Source organism: Panthera tigris, chromosome E3, assembly GCF_018350195.1.
Source record: "Panthera tigris isolate Pti1 chromosome E3, P.tigris_Pti1_mat1.1, whole genome shotgun sequence".
In the NCBI taxonomy this organism is placed as follows: domain Eukaryota; kingdom Metazoa; phylum Chordata; class Mammalia; order Carnivora; family Felidae; genus Panthera; species Panthera tigris.
In genome coordinates, this window is record NC_056675.1 from 26,225,617 (window position 1) to 26,244,964 (window position 19,348).

Consider the following 19,348-nt stretch of genomic DNA (forward strand, 5'->3'; position numbering starts at 1 on the left):
CTGCAGAGAACTCACAGTCCCAGCTCTGCCGCTCACTCCCCTTGTGACCTTTGGCAAGCTGTGGCTCACGCCCCTCATCTGTAAAATGGGGTTAATTACAGAACCCGCCTCACATGCTGTGATGACGAGGATGTGATTTATTATCTCTAAAGCACCCAGAATGGAGTCGGGACCAAGGACATTATTTGTTGAGGGTTGATCACTGCTATTATCAACTCTCAGCCCAGCTAATTTCTGGGATGCAGCAAGGACAGGCACCTGCACTGTATCCTGAGCTTGCCAAGGCAGGAGACTGGGGTGCCACCATTGGAGGCTGGCAAAATGGTTGTGCAAAATTTTCACAAAGTTAATGTCCACATCCAGCTAGGCTTGTAGGTTAGAAACTGGTCCACTGGTGTCCCCGAGCTAGTGTCACTCAGGATGCTGACTCATGCAAAAGAAACTTGCAAGAGGCAGGTGAGGGAAACCAGAGGCCAGCATGTTGACTCACTGTGAGAACCAGACACAACCACCGACCCCTCTCCCTGACTGACGTCCTCGCTCCTGAAAGCAGGCTGTGTAAGAGGACAAGGCAAGGCCCAAAAGTTGTATGACTTGGTATCTCTTCTGAGAGCCTAACTCACCCGTCCATTCTGAAAATCCATTCATTCTCTCCATCCCCACTGCCTCCTCGGCCTCATACCTCAAGTGCAGCAATGGCCTCCTAACCAGGCTCCCGGCCCTACCTCTGCCCTGCAGTCTAGTCTCAACAAGCAGCCACTAAAACAAATCCCGTCACAGGGCTTCTGGGTGGCTCAGTCGGTTAAGTGTCCAACTTCGGCTCAGGTCAGGAGTCTCACGGCTCTGGAGTTCGAGCCCGGTGTCGGGCTCTCTGCTGTCAGCATGGAGCCCACTTCAGATCCTCTGTCTCCCTCTCTCTCTGCCCCTCCCCCTTCTCTCTTAAAAATTAACAAGCATTAACAAACAAATCACATCACATTGCTTCTCTGCTTAACACCCCCCAGGGGTTCCTCAGAGTCAAAGCCCAAGCCCTTCCAATGACCTACAAGGCCCACCATGATCTCTGACCCATTCAGCTCCCATGCCACCACCCTGTACACCCCACTCCCAGCCACCCTGGCCTCTCCGTTCTCCAAACCTGTCAGTCACACTCCCACCCCAAGGCCTTTGCACCAGCGGTCCCTTGGCCTAATATGGGCGATCCCTTCCATACCCAGAGAGAATGTGGCTCATCTCTCCTCTCCTTCAAGCACTTGCTCAAATAGCAACTTCCAGCAGGGCCTCCTGTGACCACCCTATTTAAAATTGCAGTCTCCATCACCCCTCACCGACCCTCCTTCAATTCCCCTCACCTTGCTCTATTTTGTTTTTTGTTTTGTTTTGTTTTCTCCAGAGAGCTGATCATCATCTAACACATAATTGGGTTTACTTCTTTTGCAAATACCCTTTCACCGAACATAAGCCCACAAAGGTGAGGATTTTTGTCTCTTATTACTGACACATCCTTTGTACTCAGCAGAGCTCCTGGGCCGACGGGTCGTTGCCCAACCAGGCCATCTCTTCTTGTAGTCCAGTTAGCTCCCACTCCCCTTTCTTCTGCGAACAGCATCACCTTTCTGCTTTTCGGTGACCTGGATAATCTGCATACTCATCCCGCAGATACCATGAATGACTCCGAAACTAACCTGTGAACTAACCAGGCCAAGGAAATGGAATTCTGGAACTTTTTGTTGAATGACGGGATGAAGCTCTTTCCTCATCCTGGGACTACTAGCAAAAGAACTGATACCACCTTGCAGAGTGAGAATGAAGCGAATCCTAGGCAAAGTACTAGAAAATGCCAACACAACTGTTTGAGTTCCTGAATCCAGAAACCACCCCTGGGCTTTTCAGCATACGACAATAATAAATAACCCCCTATATGATAAATAACTAGTAGGAGTTAGATTCCCTATCATTTATTCCAGCCAATACATGCAGTCCCCGGTCTCCTGTGAAGACGACGGGGATCTCTGCTTGATATTTTGTTTTCTGACACATTAGATCATTCTATGGGTTACAGATGAGACTTGCTGCTTGGGAGTCCACGGGTCCCTCCTTGGTAAGACAGCCAATGTCTCTGTTCTGGTCCACGAGGGGTTCAGCTCTCAGAAGGCAATTCCATGTGCTAGCTCTCCTGGGGCACCTCACTGCTGAACATCAAACATAGCCTTGAGAGCTGCATGGTTTGATGTCCTGGCCACTGACAACCACCGAGGAGCACAAAGGCCTCCTACTTCTCCAGAGGAGCTCCAGGTTATTCTCTTCAGTCTAGATCATTCAGCTTGAGGTGGGGAGCACGGGGTGAGGGGCAGCCGTGATGCTACGGGAAAGCTCACAAGAGCTGCAGCAGTCATTTGGGCAGGAGAGCACTGTGGCTTGGACTAAGGTGATCATAGTGAAGACAGATAAAAATGGACGAACTCAAGAGGGACTCAGGATACTGAAGAACCTCATACTGGATTAAACATGGGGCACAGGGTAAAAGACTCTCAGATCTCCAGCTTGGGCAATGGGACAGAGGATGCTGCCATATTCCCCAGGAGAGAAACCCACTGGGAGTGCTGGGCAGAGAAGCCACACTCAGTTCTGACAAAGGGAGTTCCAGACGCAACAGGGCAACAGACAAGAGCCGGTTCAGATAGGAAGTGTGCTCCCCAGTTCCCCCTGGCTTCACTCACTTGCTCTTCCAGCCTATCAGAAGGTTAGAAAACATGAGATTTAAGATTCTTTCAAAAATAGCATCCTTGTTAATGAGCAGAGGTGGGGAGTGGTCTGGTCTCCCTCATGGTCTACCCAACTACTTAAACCTCAAAAGAAATTAAAGCACTGCTACCATCCAGCTTTCCAACAAAACAGATGTCTTTTCTAGATCTAAGATGAACAGAACTAGAACTTACCAAATGTGTCAAGTATGTCGGTGATAAGGACAAATTTGCTTGGGTAGAACTGAATAACGCTTGTGTCCGAAAGCAGCTTTGAACACTAAAAAAAGAGAAGATAAAAGGAAATTCACTCCATCGTGTCTGACTTGGTTGGAATGCTCCAGGACTGGAAAATTAATTTCTATAAACAAGTGCAGATGCTTACCATGTGCCAAGCCCCATGCTAGACACTGGAGATATAATGATAAACAAAACCACTGTCCTTTTGACAAAGGAGGCCAGACTCTGCTCTCTACAGAGCCTCTTATGGAAAGACACCGTCACTTCCCTCCAAGAAAACCACAGGACTGAGGAATCTCATCCAGAAGGATCTTTGCTCATACAGCGAACTAGGGTCAGCATCAAAGTCACCAAGAGAAGTCAAGGACACCTCTCCCATCAGTGTCCTCACAGATGACTCCATCTTTGTTCCAACTGCTTTTCAGCACAGCCTCCTGTGGTTTATTTCACAATGGTCTTGATTCTTTAACGTTCTCTTCTATGAAATGTTCCCATCAGTACATCTCCAGGGCTTCTAAAACTAGCATCTATTTTTTTTCCTTAATTGAAGTACAGTTGACACACAACGTACGTTAGTTTCAAGTCTACACTATATAAAAACATTGTGCTAAGCTCACTGCGAGTGTAGCCCCCATCTGTCACCATAAAACAGTACCACTGACTATATTCCCTGTGCTGTACGTTTTATCCCCGTAACATCTATGATTTATCCTCACTTCCAAACTTCCCTCTAAAAGCAAAGATGACAAGCTTCAGAGAGCACATGTTTGTCTGCAACTGTGATACTCAACACGGGGAACATTCCAGCTTTGCAGGGAATCGCTCAGTCCCCGTGCGATTATCACTCATACCAGAGGGCCATCGACACATACAGAACTCTTAATGGAAGACTGCAGCCACACAACATGGCCCCAAGCACCCCAGATTAAGTCATCTTTTATGATCAAAAGCAAAATATCTATTTCTTCTTGGGATAGCTGGGTGGCTCAGTTGGTAGGTGTCCGACTTTGGCTCAGGTCATGATCTCACAGTTCGTGGGTTCAGGCCCTGGATTGGGCTCAGTGCTAGCAGTGTAGAGTCTGTTTAGGATTCTCTCTCTCTCCCTCCCTCTATGTCCTTTCCTCTCTCTCTCTCTCTCTCAAAAAACAAAAACCCACAACTATTTCTTCTTTGAAGAACTAAATGTAATGCCCTGAAATCTTTTCCAATTCACAAGTCCATGCAAACAACTAAACACTTGACCTTCAGATACAAATATGTCACTTAAAAACAAAAGATATTTGAAGTGCCTGGGTGGCTCAGTTAAGTGACTTTGACTCAGATCATGATCTCGCAGTTCATGAGTTTGAGCCCCATATCAGACTCTGTGCTGACAGTTTGGAGCCTGGAGCCTGCTTTGGATTCTCTGTCTCCCTCTCTCTCTGCCCCTCTCTTGCTCGTGCTGTATCTCTCTCTCAAAATAAATAAAGAAACATTATAAAGAAAAGACACTTGACATTTGGAATGAGTCCTTTAATATGCATTTCCGACGTGCAGAGAATGGAAATAATGTGCAACCTATCAAAAGGTAGGCTGGCATGGGTTTTCAGGTTGACGTGGTCATCCAATTTCTAAATTGTTAAATTCACCAAGTTTCTCCACAGCATTTGAGCCTAAAAATAAACACAGTGTCTAATGTGCAAAACAACCTCTTACAGCCCAAGTATTATGGGGGGGGAGGGGCGGGAGGGCAGAAGGGTGAGGGGAATGTAAGGCGTTAAAACAATGGTGTTGACACCAAATGTAGCATTTGGATGTTCATAGAAATCCACTTCCTGAGGCCTTGCTTGCTGTTCGTCTTCCGCCCTTCGGGAAAGCTCCAGCTTAAACAACAGCCCCGCGAGATTTCAGGGCTTGCTTGGAAAAAGCAAACAATTCTGAATCCTAGAGACTGTTTATGATACACAGCCCTTGGTTCCTATGGGTGTGACATCTCCTGAGTTCCCACCCAGGGCTCCTCAGAGAGGAGCAGTGCCCAGCAGTGAGGTGAGAAGACACGATTCAAACAGAAGATTTCAAACTAAACACAGCTGGCACTTCCCAACATCTGTGTGTGGAGTGCTCTCCCAGGCTGGTATCACAGAACAGACATTTTCCAGAAGGGAAAAGGAAGCAGAATTTCTTCAATCCACAGTTCATGTCATAATGATGTCATAAATTGAAGTACCCCCCCGCCGCCTTTAAATCACTATTTTGAAGATTCCAGTTTTTTTTTTTTCAACTTTTTTTTTTTTTTTTAATTTATTTTTGGGACAGAGAGAGACAGAGCATGAACGGGGGAGGGGCAGAGAGAGAGAGGGAGACACAGAATCGGAAACAGGCTCCAGGCCTGAGCCATCAGCCCAGAGCCTGACGCGGGGCTCGAATTCACGGACCGCGAGATCGTGACCTGGCTGAAGTCGGACGCTTAACCGACTGCGCCACCCAGGCGCCCCGAAGATTCCAGTTTTTTTAAAGCTTTGGTGCAGTTTCCTAAATAAAAATGAGGCAGCCCAAGGTGTTAAAAATACAGAGTCCCTGATCCATGTGAAACCTACTGGTCAAAACCTCCAGCTGAGGTGCCAGGTCATCGGCATTTTTCACAAAGGCTCCAGGTGACCGTTGCCGCGGAACCCAAAACGCACTGGGTGCATGAGATCCATAATCGGCAGCTAACTCTGCTAACTAAGCATTCTACAGCCTGTATGTTCTCAGCTTTGGAATCATCTGGGAGCTTTTAAAAATAATGGCACCTGGGTCCCAATCCCAGGGATTCTAATTAAGCTGGTCTGGGGGGCAGCTCAGACTCAGGACCTTTTTGAAGCCCCCAAGCGATTCCGACACGCAGCTGAGGTAGAGAACCACCGAGGCAGACATTTCCTGAACAAGTGACTGATAAATTACTCTGCCTGAAATACTTGCTATGGAACTTATCAGCACTGCTGGAAAAGTACTAAAATGGTGTTTTTCATTTGTTTCCAATTAGTAACATTCTACAAGGCCACTAGCAGTTTCTAGAATTCAGTTAGGAATTAGGCACATAAGTACACACACACACACACACACACACACACACACACACACACACACACACACACCCAAATAACCAAAAACAAAAGGATAAAGATAACCGATAGCCAAATACTAAGAAAGAAAGACAGATCAAAGGAAGCAAGCAAACAGACTAATCAATCAGAGGACAATTACCACTGAGAATACGTGGGGAAAAAATCCAAACAATATAATGGAAAAATGAACAAGAGGAATCAATGAAAGCTACTTTCCAGAGAAGGAAACCCACATGGCCGATAAACAAGTAAAAAGATGCCTGATCTTATTATAATCAGGGAATTGCAAATTAAAACCACAATACAATGATTTTATTATCTCTTAAATTGGAAAAATTAAAATAGAAAGTCTGCTCACACCAAATGTTGGTAGGATGCTCAACAACACAGACTCCCACAATCCCACCGCTGCTACCAGTGCGTGCTGGCACAGCTATGCTGGAAAGTAACTCAATGTTGTCTGATAAAGCTGAAGAGGCACACACACCCCACACCCACTCTCAGGTAAGGGCCCTCATCCCCAGAGAGGCCAGCAGGCATGTCCAAGAGTGATCACACCAGCATCGTTCATAACAACGAGAAAAGGGAAAAACCAGATACCCACCAACAGAAAGAGTGATACATATTTTATGCATCAGTAGACTCATTACTGCTAGGTTGGCAAATTTCTCTCATCTACAAGGTCAACACAATCCCTACCAAAATCCCAGAAGGTCTTTTTTTTGGGGGGGGGGGGGGGGAGGGTGGGTAGAAATTGACAGGTTGATCCTCTAAATCACATGGAAATGCAAAGGACCCCAGGATAGCCAAAACACATTTTTGAAGAAAAAAAAAAAAAAAAAGAACCAACGTAAAAGACTTACACTGACCAGTTTCAAAAATTACCATAAAGCTACAGTAATCGAGACAGTGTGGTAATGGCATAAGGAGAGACTTACACAGATTTAAGGAATTAATTCAAGAACCCAGAAATAAACCCTTGCATTTACAGTCAGGTGACTTTTGATAAAGATGCCAAAATAATTCAATCGGGAAAAGACAGCCTTTTCAACAAATGTTGGCGAGAAAACCAGACATCTGCATGCAAAACAAATGAATCTAAGGGAGCCTGGGTGGCTCAGTCAGCGGAGTGTCAGACTTGATCATGCCGCTTAGCTCATTAGCTCAGGTCATGATCTCACGGTTCATGAGTTCAAGCCCCACGTTGGGCTTTGCACTGACAGAGTGGAGCCTGCTTTTAATTCTCTGTCCCCCTCTCTCTCTCTCTGCCCCTCCTCCACTCACTCCCCCTCTCCAAAAAGAAACACTAAAATTTAAAAAAACAAAAACAAAAAAACAAGTCTAGACCTTTATACTACACACAAAAATCACTTCAATATGGGCCATAAACCTAGATGTATGAGCTAAAACTATGAAGCTTCTAGAACAAAACATAGGAAAAAATTCTCACCACCTTGAATTAGACCAAGAGTTATTAGCTATTTACTCCAAAAGCATGAGTCAAAAGAGAGACTATTGATAAATTTGATTTTGTTAAAATTATAAACTCCTCCCCTTCAAAAGACACCAGTGTGAAAATGAGGACAGGCCACAGACCAGGAGACACTTGATAAGGAACTTGTATCAAGGATACATAAAGAATTGTTACAACTCAACTAGAACATAACCTGATTTTTAAAATAGGCCAGTCTTATTAAGTACATTTTTCACTAACAGAGAGAAAAATGGCCAATGGGCATAGGAAAAGAGGCTTAACATCATCAGTCCACAGGGATTTCAAATTAATGCCACAAATGAGATACCACTTTAGACCCACTGGGGTGGCTACAATCAAAATAACAGTAACACGGGTGCTGGACAAGATATAGAGGACCTGGAACCCACACACCAAGCTGGTAGGGATGCAAACAGACAGCCGTTTGGAAAGCAGGTTGGCCATTTCTCAAAAAGTTAAACATACCCTTATCATAGGACTCAGCAATTCTACCCCTAGGAATCTACTCAAGAGAGATCAAAGCATAGGTCCATGCAAAGACTTCTATACAAATGTTCACAGTAGCATCATTCATAATAACCAGAGTAGAAATGACCTGTGTCCATCAACTTGTTAATGGTTAAGTAAAAATGTGGTCATTCAAGGGGCGCCTGGGTGGCTCAGTCGGTTAAGCGTCCGACTTCGGTTCAGGTCATGATCTCACGCTTTGTGGATTCGAGCCCCACGTCGGGCTCTGTGCTGACAACTCAGAGCTTGGAGCCTGCTTCAAATTCTGTGTCTCCCTCTCTCTCTGCCTTTCCCCTGCTCACACTCTGTCTCTGTGTCTCCCCAAAATAAATAAATGTTAAAAGAAAAAATTTAAAAAAAAAAAACAAAAAAAAACGTGGTCATCCATATAATGGACTACTACTTAGCAACAAAAAGGTACAGGGTATCAATACAACAGCACAGACAAACCTCAAAAAACATTATGCTAAGTAGAAGAATCCAGAGGCGAAAGATTACACAAAGAATGGTCCCTATACGCGAAAGGTCTCCAAAAGGCAGATTTATAGTCAGAAAGCAGACCAGTAGTTTTCTGGGGCTGGAAGTGACAGGGTCTGAGTGCAAACAGGCTTGAGAGAATTGGGGGGAGGAGGTATAAAAATGCTCTAAAACTGAGTTGTGTAAATAGCTAAGTAACTGTTACTAAAAATCAATGAACTATATTCCAGTAAGACTACCACACAACACAATACTTTACTGCAGAGCAAATAAGGTGAACTGGGCTCATTTCTCTCTACCTGCCCCTTGACTCTCTTTTTTGGTTAAAAAAGTACTCTTTAAAGTATCCAAAGTAAAAGAGTTACTATTAACCAGATGTGGAGTTAATGAAACACTTTCATGGTTATTTTCTTTGAGAAGACATGAATTAAATCTTCTCCAGATGTCAAACTCTTGGAAGTCAAGTTCTCTATACTCCAGTCCTCTTGGGGAGATGTGGCCAATGAAAATATTTTGAAGAAGCGCTTATTAGTTTAGATATTTTCTTACTTGAGCCACTCAGCAAGCAACCCCCATCATGTGCATCCAGGATGAGAGGACTCTTCTTTGGGAGTATTTACTTTGTAAACTCACAACAGTGACTGCAGGGAAATGAGCCCAGGTTTGCCGGTCTTGAAACGCACACACACACAAAACCACCTGCCACACAAAGTGTCATCTTTAAAGATTTCAAGCACTCAGTGTAAAGACTCTAGAGGAGAAAACAAAGGTCACATAGCCAAGATATGTTTTTTCCTTTTCTCTCTCTTTTTTTTATATTGCCATGACGTTGACCAAGAACGGGATTATCCTTTTGAACTAAAATGGCTGTTCAGAAATTCTTTGTGAACTCTGCTCTGAAACATAATGCACACATTAGTCCTTTTACAGTATATTTCTCAGCATGTCTTGCCATGACAAGATGATCTGAAGGGTCAAGAAACAGAATAAGCTATTTTCCTTACAGAATTTGATCTTGTGATCCAAGAGTTGTCATGAATCAACAAATTCATCAACAAAGGGTTCAACAAATGTACGTCTCCTAACACTGTGAACATGTTTTGTCACGTGATTATGTAGAATGAGCCAGAAATGCATATATCAGTGACACACAACCATTAATCCCAAAGATACAAAGGAAATCTGATCAAGGAAACCCAAGATAGTTGGTCAATCTTTAGTCTGTACAAATTGTAATTTGTGTCAGCAGATGTACCAAGGCCACTGAACTGCACAATCCAGAGGGAATCATTAATTCTGTAATCCAAGCTGAATGTCCTGGAATTGTGCAGTATACAACCCGTGCAGGTGTACATGGTGGCCCTCAATAAAACATTCATAATCATGGCCTTTCACAATAAGTATGTGAAAATGGAACAGGTTAAAAAAAGTAGGGTAAGACTCTGAAGGCAGGCCTCTGAAAAACCCTAATTATCTACAAAAGAAGTTTTACATAGGAAATTCTGGGGGAAAAAGAAAAAAAAAAATCACTAGACCTGACCTGGATGACTATTTTTAGAGCCTTCACTTTCTGGTCCGAGGCCCATGCATCCTTCAGAGACTGGTTGAGCTCCTCAATGCGGTTCACATAATCCTGTTGAGTCAAGTTCAACAGTTCCTTCTGGGATCCCTGTGGGCAGAAAGTAGGAAGGTGTTGACACAAAAGGAAAAACATTATTTGGTCACCAACCCCATGAATAATACTGAGTATTGACTGAGCTTCAGTATCTAAGTTTTCCTCACAACCCCCCAGGACTGATAGTATTGTCCTGTGACGGAAGAGGCCCTCTGAGTTTTCTGCAAAGACGGACAGAGTGCAGGCACTGAGATGGGCCTTGGAGCAAGTCAGACCTAAGTCAACCCCCTTGTTCACTCACTCACTGGCCATGTGATTCTGGGTGAGCAGCTCTCCTCCCAGAGCCTCATCTATACCAGGACAACAGGATCCACCACCTTATTTAATACTCATTGGGACCTACCGTGGACCAGCCATGGGCCACCAAATGCTCGAGATACAAAGGTGAGCAAAAAGACATTATTTCTATGCTAACAGAGTTTAATGCACAAAGGATGAGATGGATATTAATGAAAACTGAGGTAAAGGCTCCAGAGGAAACAATTCTATGCAGACCTATAGCAGATTCACTGAATCTGAGGTGCCAATTATAAGAAGCACAATTCTTGGTGTACTATCAAGGAAGAAAAAAATACCCGTCACGGACATGCATCAATAAGAAACACAGCTCAATTTCAAGGATAGTCAAATGTGGGGGAAAGGCTTTCTCTCAGAAAGGAAGAAATATGGTAACAAAGGAATGGCCTCTAGACAGGTGGTCAAGAATGGTTTCCTGGAGGAAGTGATACTTGGGACAAATGCTCCATGGTGTGCGGGTGTTATCGGACAATGTGGAAAGTGGAGGGCAGGGGCTTTACCTAGACCAGGGAGAGTGCCTTCAGGGCAGAAAGGAGACCATATCAAAAAGCTGTGGTGAGGTCACCTGGGTACCTCAGTCAGTCAGCTGAATGTCTAACTCTTGATTTTGACTCAGGTCATGATCCCAGGGTTGTGGGATCAAGCCCCTCATCAGGTTCTGTGCTGACATGGTGGAGCCTGCCTGGGATTGTCTCCCCCTCTCTCTGTGCTCCTCCCCAAGTTGTGCACCCACACATTAAATAAGCATTTAAAAAAAAAAAAATACTGGCATTCATTAAAAAAAAAAAAAAAAGAAAAAAAAAGAAAGCTCTGGCAGAAGAAAGGTAGACCATCCCAAGGATGAATTAAAAATAAACATAAAGACTTAACACAGCCTTTGGCACGTGGTACCTGCTCATTAATCCTCGGCTACCGTTAAGATGCTATTTACAAAGTTCACAGGAGCGAGGGTCGTCCTAACCCACATGAGACCAGGAACCAAATCTCTTTTCAATCAATCTTCCCTGGAATCCCAAGAACTCTTTACTAAGGAAATACATGTAGGATGTTCAGGAAATTTGGACTGATCCCAACTGGTCACTTGAACTACGAGACAGGGTCCTCCTTATCCCTCGGCAGTAGGAGGAGCTCCGTGACTAACTTGGGCGAATGGGCCATGAGCACAGCTGCCTGTGTCCCTTCTGGGCTGAGGCAGTGAAAAGTGACCCTTTTTCAGCTCTACTGTGATGAACCTGGGAACATTCTGTTGAGATGGCAGCATTACATGATGATGGCGAGTCTGTCGCCTTCACAGGATGAGTAATGTGAGGAAGAAAGAAACTTGTGTTACATTAGGCCACTGAGATATGGAGGTTCACTTGTTACCGCAGTATCACCTAGCCTTGCCCTGACTGATAAACCATGTTTGCTTGGAAGCCATGGGGCAGCCATCTGCTGCTATGAGCACGGAGAAGCAAGAAAATCCACCTGCAGGGGGAAAAATAAAAGAGAGAACCAGAGAGGCAGTGACAAGAGGCTCCATGGAAAAGAGAGAGGCAGAGGACAGTTGGTAGCCGTCTGGGCGATTCTTTAGCTCTTGGTTCCAGGCTGCTGTGCCCTTGGGTTCAGGGTAGTGCCCCCGTATGCTGCAACAGAGTCCCCATTTGCAACTTAAGCCAGCTCAAGTGACATTCAGATGGAAGAGCTTTGGTGAAAATGCTCGGCAAGTCCATTCGTACCAGCCAAGGTTGGCTGAGGATATGAAGACCGAGGCTCCCGGTCGCCCTAATTCAAAACGTGTCCTTTCCGAATTGAGGAATAGATGTGGACTAACAGACTTTGCTGGGCACCAAACTCTGGTCTCAGAGCCGGAAGGACCCTGAACCAAGGGCCAAGAGGCAGGACCCCGCGATGGCAACTGCCATCACACGGCCCTCTGTGGATTTCAAAGCATCAGCACTGGATCCACACACCTATGTTCTTTATCCCCATGTTACAATCAGGGAAGCGGATATAGGAAGGGGGAACGCCCAAGGGCACTCTACTAATAAGCAGTTGAGCTACAGCCTCTAGACTCAGGTTGGGCTGGTGGGGACACCAAATAACTCGTGCAGAGCGCATCCCATGTGTGCTGGCTGTTGGTCTAGACACTTGAGATACATTAAGTTACAACTCTAAGAAGCAGGTACTATGCAGCATCCCCATTCTACAGATAAGTAAACTCAGGCACAGAGCTGTTAAGCACCTTGCCCCAAATCACAGAACTGCCACATGGTAGAGCTGAGATTCAAACTCAGGCAGTCTGGCTCCAGAGTCTGTCTTACTCGCAATGTTATGCTGCCTCTCTAAACGCCATCCCAGAAGACGCAAACCCACCTGCCTCCAGGGGCCAGGCTAGTAGTGTTTATGAGTCAATCGGGAAAGGGAGGACTGTGTACCCTGGATGGCGCGTGCCCTGGTTAACTGCAGGAAGGTGGACTCACAATTATCAGGTGGAATTAAAAACAAAAAAAAATCTGACTTATATGTGAAACTTACCCATTTTTAAGAGTTGGCAAGTGAGTCATGTTTTTTAAAAGCGTATTTTTTGAATGACTCCTGGGGGCCACAGCAAGCCAGCAGAGCAGCGGAGTGCAGCTTCTGCACAAGGTAGGACCCTTATCTATGCAAGGCGGCTTCCCTAGGAGATGGCTCCTGCTGGATTTTACGTCAAATCCTGTCCCCCTACACGATCTGGGTTTGCTCAGGCATCACAGTGAGAAGACGCCTTCAGAAAACCAGCCCACGGCAACTCCTGTGAGCGTGGCCAACCGCACGGCTGGCACATTTCCCTGATCAGCTGGTGCCTCAGGAGGAATGAGCACAATGTGCGGCTTGGGAATTAATCAAAGAGCAGCCACCAAGACGAATCTCACTTGGAAGAAGGAACGAAAGCATGATCCTCCCTGTGCTCAGCAAATGACTTGCTCACCTCCTCAAAGTCATCCAGCTCCTCCAGCCTGGTCCGAACCTTCTCTGACATGGCGGACGTGGCGGTCGCTTTGCCTAAACAGAATAGATTCATGTCACACAGAATGGATTTCTCAGACACCAACTCCCCCCCAGGGAAAGGCATCTTTCACTCTACGCTTCGTTGTGAATAAAGAGGCCAGGGAACAATTTCATTACAGACAACGCCACGATTTTGAAAACAACGTCCTTACATAACCAAAGTTCCACCGGAAACATTTTTGTTTAAAAGCTGCCCCCCCAGCTCGGTGGGGCCAGCCTCCATGGTTCCACTCCATTCGGTATTACAAACTTTTCCCTGCCTCACTTGCTTGCTAAAGAAAGGCAGTCCAGAGGGGATGCCAAAAATCCAGCATGTGATTGTTTTCTACCAACAAAAGGCCCTCTCAGGCTCGCACTCAGTGCAGGACGGAAGCACTCTGACACCACTACAACCACGTCACTGTGTGCCCAGCACGAGGGCTTCAAAGCCCTCTCTTCAAGAAAACAGGGCTGGCCACGCCTCCTTCCATCACCTGTCAGAGATGAAGGGACACCCTCCAGGCTGTGGGCCAACCACAGGGCGAGGCTATCTGTCCAGCTGGCTCTCCAATGACTCTTATCTCAGAACCCTGTCCCCATCTGAAAGGGGCTTCTGTTCTAGCTCTGAGGTCCCCCTGCTCCCACCCACCAAACTCAGGAATGAAAGTTCATTCTTTTAAGGCACTAGCGTCTCAGATCTGTTGCAAACTCACCGATTTGTCAGGGATCAGCTGAGAGCAAGGCACAGTTATTTATTTGCTAAAAAAACAACTAAGTTTCCCAGTACTGGTTTCTGTTTTTGTTTTTTTACCTCATTTCCACTTTTCCTCTTATTTTGAAATATGTACAGAAAGTGCACATATGTACATTTTAACAGATAATCATAACCTTTGTAACCACCACCTTGCTCATATACCGTCTTACTTCTTTTGTTAACCATTATCTTTAGTTCATGAATTTTACCCTGTTGTTGCACAGAGCTGTTTCCCTGTTTATTATTTTCCACTGTGTTAATACAGCACAATGTACTTCTTACTCTGTTGATGGATGTCTGGGTTGTTTCCTATTTGGGGCTACAGTAAATAATGCTGTGAACATTTGTGTTTTCTGGTTTATATACACATACATTTCTTCAGGGCAGCGGGCAGCGCTTCTCAAACTTTCAGAGGAGTCACTTACAGATGAATTAACACACAGAGACTGATTTTTAGTAGGCCTGGCAGGGCCTGGGACTCTGCCTTACTAATGCAGCTGGCCCTTGGACCACACTTTAAGAAAAACAAGGGGATGCCTGGGTGGTTCAGTCAGTTGGGCATCCGACTTCAGCTCAGGTCATGATCTCACAGCTTGTGAGTTTGAGCCCCGCCTCGGGCTCTGTGCTGACAGCTCAGAGCCTGGAGCCTGCTTCAGATTCTGTGTCTCCCTCTCTTTCTGCCCCTCCCCCCCCCCACATTCTATCTCAAAACAAACAAACAAACAAAAAAACATGGATTTGGGTAGAGCTTGAAAAACACTTTCCCTAAAGGGTCAGATAGAAATATTTTACGTTTATGGGGTACCTGGGTGGCTCAGTTGGTTAAGCATCAGACTCTGGATATCGGCTCAGGTCATGATGTCACAATTCACGAGACTGAGCCCCATGTCCGGCTCTGTGCTGACAGCACAGAACTTGCTCGGGATTCTCTCTCTCCCTCTCTCTGCCCCTCCCCCAATTATTCATACCCATGCTCGCTCTCAAAATAAACTTCATAAATATTTTAGGTTTTGTGAGTCACGTGGTTTCTCTCACACCTACTCAACTCTGCCATTACAGCACAAAAGCAACCACAAACAATATGTAAACAGACTGGCATGGCTGTGTTCCAATAAAACTTTACTTCCAAACTTAAACAGGGGGCCAGATCTTACCCTGCAGGATGTAGTTTGCTAATTTCTGATCTAGAGTATATCCTAGTAGAATTGTCGGGTCCAAGGGTTGGCCCAACTTCAATTTTAACAGATAACGCGAAAGTGCTCTTTACACAGTGGTTTTATCGTTTTAACCTCCTACTGGCAACATAAGCCTTCCTGCTGCTCTACGTTCCCACCAGCAAGCCATCTCGTCCATCTTTCTGATCTCTCCAAACTGGTGGCTACGCAACAGTAGGATTTACTTTTTCACGGTTTGGGGTCAAAGTTATGGCCCTCACAAGGTGCTCCCACTCTCTTGATTACTCAGGTGCTGCCCCCACCTGCAGACAACGGGGGAGAGTCGCAGCTGCCATACTCGTGATTTGCACGTAAACCACAGCTATGCTCATCTGTACCCCGTGGGTAGCTGAGCTGTGTCCATTGCCTCAGAATCGCCTAGGAGCCTCAAAACAAAACAAAACAAAAAAAACACCAATTCCTGGGTCCCATTCCTCAAGATACATTCAACAAGTGGAACAGGGCCCCATGGTCTTTATGTCTATAAAGGTTGCACAGCTAGTCTGAGGCACGCTGGTCAGAGCCTCTGACCGTGTATCCAGGCTGAAGAAACAGCACTGCCGTGTTGCCGTGTTCAGGGACCCGTGGCCGGTAAGACTGTGGCTCCCATCCCTAGCCTGTCTGCCTTCTCACAAGGGATAAAGACTTAAAGCAAAGTAAAGGATCTCTAAAAAGGAGAATTTTAACCATTCTACAGCTGCTGAGGAGGGGACAGGGAGCAGATGCTACTGCTCTGTCTAAATTCAAACAGTGAGCTCATGTTGTACTTTTAATAACTTTTGTCTTTTTCCCCCCATTCATCACATGAGTATGTATTTCAGTTCTGCTAAGTCTGTACACAATCTAGGAAGTAACAGCTTTAATGGAATTAAACACCAGTGTGGATACTGCAAACTTTTTTATACTAAAGGTAATGAGCCAATTCCCCATCAAGAGTAACAACAACCCAAACTCACCTTTTTCAGATCCCATAAACAGATTCTGCAGAGGCAAGTAACAATTTGTTAGTATTTTTTAAAACTTAATACCGTTTCTATGACAAAAAAAAACTTGTAAGATACTTAAATATTCAAGTTACACTAAGGCCACATGATCTGTTATTTTCCAGCAAAGCTACTTACTTATCCAAATGCAAAACAATTATTTCATCAAAGGAGGAAAACACAGCTCACCAAAAACTACCGAAGATTCAAATTTTCACTCAGCTCAGGACACTCAAAGTGAGCCAACAAAGAGCAAAATTTTGAGGACAATGGCGTCAGGAGGTAGCAGTTAGCTTACTCTACGTCAGGGCTTCACAATCTGGGCACTACTGATGTTACGCGCAGGGAAACCCGGTTGCGTGGGGACGGTCCTGTACATGGAGGGTGTTAGCAGCGCCTGCTCTCTACACACTAGATTGCCAGCAACGCCTCCACAGTGCAACAACCAACACTGCCTCCAGACATTGCCATGTGTCCGCTGGGGGGTAAAATTACTCCTGGCTGCAAAATCACTGCTCTAAATTAACTCCATGCATTCAGAAAATCAGAACCAAACTACCGGTCCAGCAACTCTGCCTGCACACTGCTCACCTAGTGCAAACCCTGAGAGGAAGTGGGGAGAGGCGTCGTCACAGAGCCTTCCTGGTTGCCCCCCGAGTTCACCCCTTCCTCCGTACTCACAGCCCGGATTTCTGATGGGCACATTTGTCGCATTTCCCAGCATCCCCTCCATCTGCATATGGCCCATGACGACCTTCAAGACAAATTCGGGTGTGTGGGTGGGGACACTGGGAGGACAAATGTGGCTGGGTGTGTGGATGGGGACACTGGGAGGGGTCCTTATATGAGCGAGGGTGCATTCTACTTTCCCTTTTCCTCCTCCAACAACTTGGACATGAGGCGACCCTGAACACAGCAGGGCAGCAGGACAGGAAGAGCCAGACCCCTGATGACTCTGGAGCCGCCACACCACCCTGAACTACCCACCTCTCCACTTCCTTTCAGTGCCAAGAGAGGAACGTCACTGTGGCATACGTCATCACGTCATCACGTCATCAGGGAGGGCTTGGGTCAGAAGCTCCCAGATCTCGTCCTCAGTAACCCAGGCATTCCCCTGCTCTCCCTGGCTGGCTCAGCTCAGAGCCTTTCATCACGTGAGCAACCTGCCCCCACACATCGTCGGCCTCATCCCCCTCACATCCACAGGCACAAGCCAACGACTTGGTCCAGAGGCCACCCGGTGAACTTGAGGCCATGGAAGAAAACTGGAGCCACAGGAAGAAGTAAACCTTCTTTGGGGCGTCAGTCTCCTCACTTCCCAACTCAAACCTCCCCAGAGATGGGCTCCGATTCTTTCTCTGAACGGTGCCAGATCCTGGATTCTTAACACATTTTTTTGAGAAACCAACCAGCACATTTGCTCCCAACTAACATGGACATAATGAGCCAAACTCACAGAGCCCAGGAGTTGGGCAACATTAGCTGTGATATTGTGATTTATAAGAAATACATATTGCGTCTTGATCCTGTTCCTGGCCCAGAAGCTCCTACTACCCTTGGAATGTCTTAAGCCCTCAGAGTGGTCAAGGAGACTTTGTTAAGTTAATCAAGTGACTTCTGGACACACCTAAGGATGGGGACTGGTTTCCAGAGGAAACAAACATTTGATTGCAGGGCTGGAACCTTCAGTGCCACTCCTGACCTCCAGGGAGGGGAGAGGGGGGCTGAAGATTGAATCAATCACGTCTATTTATTAAGGCCTCCCTAAGAACCTAAAAGGACTGGGTTCAGAGAGCTTCCTGACTGGTGAGACAGAATGTCCATGCCATCCGGTAGGACCCCAAACCCCAAGGGGACAGAAGGTCTTCTGTTTAGAACCTCGCTCTCTGTCTCTCTTCAAATGGATGTTGATTTGCAGCCTTTAATATCCTTGTAATCTCGTGAGTAAACGGGTTTCCTGAGTTCTGTGAGCCACTTAGCAAATTGACCGAACCCAAGGAGGGGATCATGGGAGTCTGACGCACAGCCAGACGGTCAGAAGCACAGGTGACAACATGGACTCACAGAGGACTGTGAAGTGGGAGAGAAGGTTGAGGGACTAGGCGCCTGACTTGCAGGAATGGACATGAGCTCCAGGGATCTGGGTGTCAGAACTGAGTTGAGCTGCAGGACACCCAGCCGGTGTCAGAGAATTGTTTGGCGTGGGGGGTGGGGAGATCCTGTACAGGCACCTGGGGGCAGAATCCTAACAAAAAGAAATCCCTACCAGATGGGAAGCAGGCCCTGGGAGAAGAGTGCGCTGGTACTCACGATAGACAGCTTCTCTGTGGTCGTGTACCGAGCAAGGATTTCTCCTCGTTTGCTGGCCCAGGGCTCAAAGTCTGATCCTACGATGGAGTTCTCATCTCGGTCTCGTCTCTTTCTAGAGCTGTCCTATGGAAAGGCAAGACAAGGTCTCAGCAGCAGTATCCTTTTCATCTTTAAAAAGAAAGTATAGGGACACCAGGGTGGCTCAGTTAAGCATCTGACTTCAGCTCAGGTCATGATCTCATGGTTCTAGAGTCTGAGCCCCGCGTTGGGCTCTGTACTGACAGCTCAGAGCCTGGAGCTGCTTCAGATTCTGTGTCTCCCTCTCTCTCTATGCCCCTCCCTCACTCTCTCTCAAAAATAAATAAAACGCTAAAAAAAATTTTTAAAAACCACAAAGTATAGGGGCACCTGGGTGGCTCAGTTAAGGTCTGACTCTTCATCTCAGTTCAGGTCATGATCTCCTGGTTCGTTGAGTTTGAGCCCCCACATCAGACTCTGTGCTGACAGTGCAGAGCCTGCTTGGGATTCTGTCTCTCCTTCTCTCTCTGACCCTCTCC

General features: G+C 46.1%; 1 protein-coding gene across 7 annotated transcripts in view; it reads right to left on the bottom strand.

Moving 5' to 3' along the window:
• The window catches only part of VPS35L (VPS35 endosomal protein sorting factor like), a 122,056-nt gene that overhangs the window by 84,157 nt on the left and 18,551 nt on the right, over positions 1–19,348 (bottom strand). For 5 of the 7 annotated variants that reach the window (XM_042972084.1, XM_042972085.1, XM_042972086.1 and 2 more), the window contains 5 exons: positions 18,792–18,914; positions 16,455–16,479; positions 13,472–13,545; positions 10,090–10,218; positions 2,940–3,024 (listed from right to left, as the gene is read on the bottom strand). In XM_042972084.1, coding sequence (XP_042828018.1) covers positions 2,940–3,024; positions 10,090–10,218; positions 13,472–13,545; positions 16,455–16,479; positions 18,792–18,914 — 436 coding nt within the window. Of the gene's footprint in view, positions 1–2,939; positions 3,025–10,089; positions 10,219–13,471; positions 13,546–15,089; positions 15,126–16,454; positions 16,480–18,791; positions 18,915–19,348 lie in introns of those variants that run through there. The other 2 variants (XM_042972088.1, XM_042972089.1) reach the window with 2 other exon arrangements.